Source organism: Poromitra crassiceps (assembly GCF_964638095.1).
Source record: "Poromitra crassiceps genome assembly, chromosome: 11".
Classification (NCBI taxonomy): domain Eukaryota; kingdom Metazoa; phylum Chordata; class Actinopteri; order Beryciformes; family Melamphaidae; genus Poromitra; species Poromitra crassiceps.
In genome coordinates this window covers 51,690,896-51,700,271 of record NC_139643.1, presented here as the reverse complement: position 1 = coordinate 51,700,271, position 9,376 = coordinate 51,690,896, and the positions used below count along the sequence as shown (strand labels likewise).

Sequence of the window (9,376 nt, the reverse complement as noted above, 5' to 3'; positions counted from 1 at the left end):
CAGTTCATACTGTAGCAACACAGTTCATACTGTAGCAACACAGTTCATACTGTAGCAACACAACACAGTTCATACTGTAGCAACACAACACAGTTCATACTGTAGCAACACAGTTCATACTGTAGCACCACAGTTCATACTGTAGCAACACAACACAGTTCATACTGTAGCAACACAGTTCATACTGTAGCACCACAGTTCATACTGTAGCAACAAACACAGTTCATACTGTAGCAACACAGTTCATACTGTAGCAACACAGTTCATACTGTAGCAACACAACACAGTTCATACTGTAGCAACACAGTTCATACTGTAGCAACACAACACAGTTCATACTGTAGCACCACAGTTCATACTGTAGCAACACAACACAGTTCATACTGTAGCAACACAGTTCATACTGTAGCAACACAGTTCATACTGTAGCAACACAACACAGTTCATACTGTAGCACCACAGTTCATACTGTAGCAACACAGTTCATACTGTAGCAACACAACACAGTTCATACTGTAGCAACACAACACAGTTCATACTGTAGCAACACAGTTCATACTGTAGCAACACAACACAGTTCATACTGTAGCAACACAACACAGTTCATACTGTAGCAACACAGTTCATACTGTAGCAACACAACACAGTTCATACTGTAGCACCACAGTTCATACTGTAGCAACACAACACAGTTCATACTGTAGCAACACAGTTCATACTGTAGCAACACAGTTCATACTGTAGCAACACAACACAGTTCATACTGTAGCACCACAGTTCATACTGTAGCAACACAGTTCATACTGTAGCAACACAACACAGTTCATACTGTAGCAACACAACACAGTTCATACTGTAGCAACACAGTTCATACTGTAGCACCACAGTTCATACTGTAGCAACACAACACAGTTCATACTGTAGCAACACAGTTCATACTGTAGCACCACAGTTCATACTGTAGCAACACAACACAGTTCATACTGTAGCAACACAGTTCATACTGTAGCAACACAACACAGTTCATACTGTAGCACCACAGTTCATACTGTAGCAACACAGTTCATACTGTAGCAACACAACACAGTTCATACTGTAGCAACACAACACAGTTCATACTGTAGCAACACAGTTCATACTGTAGCACCACAGTTCATACTGTAGCAACACAACACAGTTCATACTGTAGCAACACAGTTCATACTGTAGCAACACAACACAGTTCATACTGTAGCACCACAGTTCATACTGTAGCAACACAGTTCATACTGTAGCAACACAACACAGTTCATACTGTAGCAACACAGTTCATACTGTAGCAACACAACACAGTTCATACTGTAGCAACACAGTTCATACTGTAGCAACACAACACAGTTCATACTGTAGCAACACAACACAGTTCATACTGTAGCAACACAGTTCATACTGTAGCAACACAACACAGTTCATACTGTAGCAACACAACACAGTTCATACTGTAGCAACACAACACAGTTCATACTGTAGCAACACAGTTCATACTGTAGCAACACAACACAGTTCATACTGTAGCACCACAGTTCATACTGTAGCAACACAACACAGTTCATACTGTAGCAACACAGTTCATACTGTAGCAACACAACACAGTTCATACTGTAGCACCACAGTTCATACTGTAGCAACACAACACAGTTCATACTGTAGCAACACAGTTCAGACTGTAGCAACACAACACAGTTCATACTGTAGCAACACAACACAGTTCATACTGTAGCAACACAGTTCATACTGTAGCACCACAGTTCATACTGTAGCAACACAACACAGTTCATACTGTAGCAACACAGTTCATACTGTAGCAACACAGTTCATACTGTAGCAACACAACACAGTTCATACTGTAGCAACACAACACAGTTCATACTGTAGCAACACAGTTCATACTGTAGCAACACAACACAGTTCATACTGTAGCAACACAGTTCATACTGTAGCAACACAGTTCATACTGTAGCAACACAGTTCATACTGTAGCAACACAGTTCATACTGTAGCAACACAGTTCATACTGTAGCAACACAACACAGTTCATACTGTAGCAACACAGTTCATACTGTAGCAACACAGTTCATACTGTAGCAACACAACACAGTTCATACTGTAGCAACACAGTTCATACTGTAGCAACACAACACAGTTCATACTGTAGCAACACAGTTCATACTGTAGCACCACAGTTCATACTGTAGCAACACAGTTCATACTGTAGCAACACAGTTCATACTGTAGCAACACAGTTCATACTGTAGCAACACAGTTCATACTGTAGCACCACAGTTCATACTGTAGCACCACAGTTCATACTGTAGCAACACAGTTCATACTGTAGCAACACAGTTCATACTGTAGCAACACAGTTCATACTGTAGCAACATAGTTCATACTGTAGCAACACAGTTCATACTGCTGTAGCAACACAGTTCATACTGTAGCAACACAGTTCATACTGTAGCAACACAGTTCATACTGTAGCAACATAGTTCATACTGTAGCAACACAGTTCATACTGTAGCAACACAGTTCATACTGTAGCAACACAGTTCATACTGTAGCAACACAGTTCATACTGTAGCAACACAGTTCATACTGTAGCAACACAGTTCATACTGTAGCAACACAGTTCATACTGTAGCAACACAGTTCATACTGTAGCAACATAGTTCATACTGTAGCAACACAGTTCATACTGCTGTAGCAACACAGTTCATACTGTAGCAACACAGTTCATACTGTAGCAACATAGTTCATACTGTAGCAACACAGTTCATACTGTAGCAACACAGTTCATACTGCTGTAGCAACACAGTTCATACTGTAGCAACACAGTTCATACTGTAGCAACACAGTTCATACTGTAGCAACACAGTTCATACTGTAGCAACACAGTTCATACTGTAGCAACACAGTTCATACTGTAGCAACATAGTTCATACTGTAGCACCAGGAGAGGTTTTGACCTTAGCTCAGCTGCCAGCTGCTCAGTTTGGGACAGAGGGGTCCCAGCGTGGCCGGCACTGGGATCATTTGTTGTGAGTGCACAGCTTCCTTTATGAACCTAATGGCTGTGAAATGACCGAAACAGACCTGGGGGAGTTGGGAGGGGGCAGCGTGCAGCGTGTCGTGCAGGGTAGACCTGGGGGAGTTGGGAGGGGGCAGCGTGCAGCGTGTCGTGCAGGGTAGACCTGGGGGAGTTGGGAGGGGGCAGCGTGCAGCGTGTCGTGCAGGGTAGACCTGGGGGAGTTGGGAGGGGGCAGCGTGCAGCGTGTTGTGCAGGGTAGACCTGGGGGAGTTGGGAGGGGGCAGCGTGCAGCGTGTCGTGCACGGTTTGGTTTGGGGGCGGGTGAGAGGGGGGTGATTGTAAGAGTTAGTAGGGGGTGGAGGATGGGGTGCTGTACGTTGACTGTGCGTGGTCTCTATGGTAACATGAGGCATGGGCAGAGGCAGCTGATTTGCAAATCAGTTCTCTGTCGATGGCTATAACACACGAGTGATTCAACCTAAAGCCAGTTCACACGAGTGATTCAACCTAAAGCCAGTTCACACGTTTTGACATTTGCTCTTGTTGAAACTAACCCGACGCTGCCAGATGTTTTCTGACACAGAATCATCTGGGACCTCATCTCTGGAAACCGTTTAGAAAAGGGCAGGCACCTTCAAAAAAATACCTGGCAGGCGATTGGATGAACCATCTGTCTATCGCCGTCTATCACGGGCCCGCCTCTCGCTGTCCTCACATCTAAATCCCGCCCGTAGCTGCATCTGGATGCTGATTGGTCCGGCCCACTGCTGGGATGGAGTTAAACCAATAGCTTGGAGCGCGGCAAGATGGATCTTGCGAATCCAGCTTCCTCGCAAGCTTAGTTTGAAACAGCCTTGCGAATCCAGCTTCCTCGCAAGCTTAGTTTGAAACAGCCGGCGTCTGCTAGCTCTTTCCTGGGGGAAATCTTCTGGCGCACCGGAAGCGATGCGTTTTGTGTATTTAGTTTGTTTGGAATAAAGAGAAGAAGAATAACTGTGTAGTGATATAGCCACCATAGAATAAACAGAAGAAGAAGAACTGTGTAGTGATAGCCACCATATAATAAACAGAAGAAGAAGAACTGTGTAATGATAGCCACCATAGAATAAACAGAAGAAGAACTGTGTAGTGATAGCCACCATAGAATAAACAGAAGAAGAAGAACTGTGTAGTGATAGCCACCATAGAATAAACAGAAGAAGAAGAACTGTGTAGTGATAGCCACCATAGAATAAACAGAAGAAGAAGAACTGTGTAGTGATAGCCACCATAGAATAAACAGAAGAAGAACTGTGTAGTGATAGCCACCATAGAATAAACAGAAGAAGAAGAACTGTGTAGTGATAGCCACCATAGAATAAACAGAAGAAGAAGAAATGTGTAGTGATAGCCACCATAGCCACCAGGGCTGGACAGAGAAAGACGTCAGTACTAGACACACTGTTTGATTGACAGGTGACCTTTGGTAGAAAATCCCACGATTCCCACATTAAATTAAACCATGATCTCTGTGTATGTTATGGAAGATGTGAGAATATGTGTTGGCTGCTTATGGCTGCTTATGGCTGCTTATATGGCTGGTTATATGGCTGGTTATATGGCTGCTTATGGCTGGTTATATGGCTGGTTATATGGCTGGTTATGGCTGGTTATGGCTGGTTATGACTGGTTATGACTGGTTATGGCTGGTTATATGACTGCTTATGGCTGGTTATGGCTGGTTATGACTGGTTATGGCTGGTTATGACTGGTTATGACTGGTTATGGCTGGTTATGACTGGTTATGGCTGCTTATGGCTGGGTGATGATGACTGACACTGTCCTGTTGATTTACTGACCCGCCTACCGCTGGTCACATTAATGATGTGGTGCAGTGGTCACTGGTCGTCCCTCATGAATAAAACTGACTGAATGTTCAGATGTTTGGATTGAATATCATACAAGGTCAAACTGAGAGGCATCAATAATTCACAGTGATTTTTTTTTACAAGCTTTTAAATACTTTTTGTATTTCTAGATTTCCTCTTTAGCTCCCCCTATCACTTGTACAAGCATGCATTTGCATGTACACACACACACACGCACGCACATGCAGACACACACACACACACACACACACACACACACACACACACACACACACACACACACACACACACACACACACACCTAGTTCTCTCAACCTGCTCCATCCAGCTGCCTGCTTCAATTGGAGTGCAGAGCAGCTTCAGTAAGTCCTTTGAAAAAAGCAGTGAGAAAGAGAGAGAGGAGGGGAGAGAGAGGGAGAGAGGAGGGGAGAGAAAGCGAGAGAGGAGGGGAGAGAGGGAGGGAGAGAGAGGGAGGGCAAGTGAACAAGAAAGAGAGGGAGGGATGGAGGGTGGGCATGCGTATATGTGTGTGTGTGTGTGTGTGTTTGTGTGTGTGTGTGTGTGTGTGTGTGTGTGTGTGTGTGTGTGTGTGTGTGTGTGTGTGTGAGAGAAAGAGAGAGAGAGAGGTGCTGCATCAGCCCGGCACACAGCAGCAGCAGCAGGCTTGGCTTGGAGATCTATTGTTCCCTGGCTGTTTTATTGCTGCCAGAGCTCGCTCTCTCAGAAAGAGAGAGAGGAGAGAGAGAGAGACACACAGAGAGAGAGAGGAGGAGAGAGAGAGACCGACAGAGAGAGGAGAGAGAGAGACCGACAGAGAGAGGAGAGAGAGAGACAGAGGAGGAGAGACAGACACAGAGGAGGAGAGAGAGACAGAGAGAGAGGAGGAGAGACACAGAGAGAGGAGGAGAGACAGAGGAGGAGGGAGAGAGAGACTGAGAGAGGGGGAGAGAGAGCCAGGAGGAGACGCACGCACCCGGCAGCTCACCCAGGATTTATTGGACTTCTAGGAGCCGCCACTACAGCGTGGAGGTACCGGCGTGGAGGAAGCAGCGTGGACACAAAGCAAACACGTTGGATCTACCTGGCGGGGGGAGCCATGGGGACCGCAGCGAGGCTCTGGAGAAGGTCGCTGCTACCCCCTCTCTGGAGGTTCACGCTGCTGCTCTCCCTGCTCTCCATCCAGGAGGTCAATGCTCAGACCGCAGCGGGCACCAAACCCCTCTACATCTGGCAAACAGGTACCGCCCGGCGTCCCACTTCACTCTCTCTATGGGTATTTGTTGTTGTTGTTGTTGTTGGGGTGTCCTACAGATGTTGCTGGATGGGTGTGCATGCTTTAGTCTCATGCTGAAGTCCAGCTGAAATATTGATGTGTGTGTATAGTGTGTAGTGTGTATAGTGTGTAGTGTGTATAGTGTACATGGTAGATTATCTTCTGTGATTTGGGCTCAGTTAAAAATCAGCCCGTAAATCAAGAGATTAGAGGACAACAAGCATCTTCATTTAAAGCAGTGGCTCTCAACTTGTGGTCCGGGGACCACCAGGGTTCCTTGAGATGGTTCCAAGGCGGCTCCCAACAAATTGATGAATTGTTCAACTTCAGCATTATTTCCTTTTCAAGAAGTCGACACCATTAGAGAATGTAGCATGACTTTTTTTGATCATAGTTTGACTGTTATCTGTCTACCTATTATACAATGTTGATTGTCATGGAATTCTGGACAAAATCGTATCTAACGATAAAAGATATTGTCAGATTTGGGTCTGAGGAGACAAAATCCCACCAGCTGGGGTCCATGGTCCTAATCTAGACTAAATTGATAAGAAAAGGGTTGCAAATCACTGATTTAAAGCAATGTGGAAAAAGTTTCTCCCCTCGCTGCCCGGTGGAAGGCTTTTCTCTGCAGAAGCGTGTGTGCTGGGTTGATGCATTGGAGCCATCTTGCTCTGGTATAGTGTGGTAACATAGTTACCGCAGTCCCTTAGGTGAGCGTCTCTCTGCCCTGCCTGGGAGCTGGCTGGCTGTCTGGCCACGCGCTCTCCGTCCCGCGCAGCTGGGACTCCTCCACTGCTCCAACAAGCTATTGGACTCATTTATCATAGTTTGACATGTGTGCAATTGATGAGAAATGGTGTGTGTGTGCCTCTCCCTCTCTCTCTCTCTCTCTCTCTCTCTCTCTCTCTCTCTCTCCCTCTCTCTCTCTCTCTCTCTCTCTCTCTCTCTCTGCGCAAGGGAAACACGCTAGGAAAAAAGCATGCTGCAAATGAGGCGTTGGGGTTGTGAAACACTCTAATCTTTGATAGGGGTCAGATGCATGCCGGGCATAACATAAATTGGGGGCTCGTCCGGGATATCTTTAGAGGCTTCAGAGAGAAGAAAAGTGGATGTTGGATGTGGGATGGCAGCGTTGTGGGCTACAGTAGCGTTACAGTTTGGCGTGAGGGTACCCCCCCCCACCCCTGCGCCCCCCACTGCTGTTTTGGGTGGTGCCTCTCTCTCACTGGTCGGTCAAGGCTCATATTCACTGTGAGATAGCAGCACATGGTCAGAGAGACACAATACTGATTACTGCACACGCTCCAGTGAACAGGGGGGGGGTGTGAGGGAGGGGAACACCCGGGGAGGATGGGGTGGGTAGGTGGGTAGTAGATACACACGGTTCCAACACAGGTCTGGAAAGTCTGTAGATGTATTAAAATTTCATTTGATCATTTCCAGGTCTTGAATAGTTTGGGAATGTCTGGAAGAGTATGGAACATGCTGTGGTTCTCTTCCAATACACACATACTGTACTTCTAGATGTGATGTTGTGGTAGACCCACTTTGAGTCTTCTAGATGTGATGTTGTGGTAGACCCACTTTGAGTCCACAGGTTGTGTTGATGATCAGAATAATGTTCAGATAGAGGGATGTGCTTATTGCCCAGCTGCTGTCAGTATGCAGTATATCACATGCAGTCAGAACATCGGGTCTGCCTGGAAAAATATGGGATTTTAAAATGGAAAGCGTGTTGGAACCCTGCCAATCATCTCACATATTCTGATATTTGTGGCTGTGAAGAACAGTCTTCATCTATACAGTGATATGAGTTAGCAGGGACAAGATCTCCTTCTTATATTATACGTCTGTATTGAACACCAGACACAATCTTCAAAACTGGTACGGTACAGTTTGGATTTTTTTTAATTGGGAATGTGTAGGAAGCCTGGTAGATACACCCCCGACTCATCGGGACACAGCACTGCTCTCCAGTTGCAGCAGGAAATCGATGTTTGATATTGCACGATTCTCTCTCTCTCCCTCTCTCTCTCTCTCCCCCTCCTCCCTCCCTCTCTCTCTCTTAATCAATGTACTGGTTTCTCTGGGACTCTGGTGCTCTGGTGCTCCCCCCATACTCAGTAAGAGCTGATCTTGCATGTACAACTCAACCTGTATGCGGGCCAATGGTGGCTGTGGTTGGAGTCTCCAACCTAATCTACAGTGCTGAAGTTCCATCAAACTGTTCTCCTTACCTGTGGTATATACATGTATATATATATATACATGTGTGACATCATGTAGAAGATCACTCCTCATGAAGCTGTAGTATTAACTCCTGAATTACGTTAGATTTCCAGACGATCACAATAGAGGTCAGACTCAAACAATACGGTCAGCCCATTTTTGCCATGTTGGCATTTTATTAGAAATCAGTTATCAGCCAGTCAGTGTGGTCCTCTGATATGATGGAAGCTGCTATGACATCATATTGCCTTTGGACACTTAGTAGTATCATTGTTTGATAATGTTTTTGAAAATGTATTTGTCATTTAAAAGGCGGTAACAAACTCCTATACCACATGTTTATTGTTGTTTACCAGCTTCATTGTTTGCATCACCATGTTATGACAAGGGAGATCCCACGCTGCTATGCCCCCCCCCCCTCCATGCTGCTATGGCCCCGCCTTCACGCTGTTATGGCTCCGCCCCCGCCCCCGGTTAAGGCATTTAACACAAGGTTGGTTGGAGATTAAAGGAAGAGGATGCAGAACAGATTGGCCAGAGGGCGGGGAAAGTTAACCTAGATACCACATGCATGTTTATGCGTGTGTGTGTGTGTGCGTGTGCACACACACACACACACACACACACACACACACACACACACACACACACACACACACACACACACACACACACACACACACACACACACACACACCTTAGATCTCTGAGTGTTTGCCCTTATCCAGATTCCAAGTATTTCCTTATGTGTTGCTAGAAGGTCCTTAGGAGCCTTTTTCCTCAGAAACTCTTAAGGGACACATAACCGTCACTTAAATGTGAATTTGTGTGAAATTATTTGTTGAACATGGCTGAATTTTATGGTGATTCCAGAAGAGGAGGAGCTACCATGACACATTTTTCGGGACAGGCAAAACCCACTGGACATGATGAATGATG

General features: G+C 45.6%; 1 protein-coding gene across 1 annotated transcript in view; it reads left to right on the top strand.

The window, feature by feature from the left end:
* Window positions 1–6,028: 6,028 nt before the first annotated feature.
* thsd7aa (thrombospondin, type I, domain containing 7Aa) overlaps window positions 6,029–9,376 on the top strand; it is a gene marked incomplete at both ends in the record, with an annotated part of 165,192 nt that continues 161,844 nt past the window's right edge. The window contains one exon of the mRNA XM_083646090.1: window positions 6,029–6,170. Within this exon, the coding sequence (XP_083502216.1) occupies window positions 6,029–6,170 (142 nt within the window). The remainder of the gene's footprint in view (window positions 6,171–9,376) is intronic.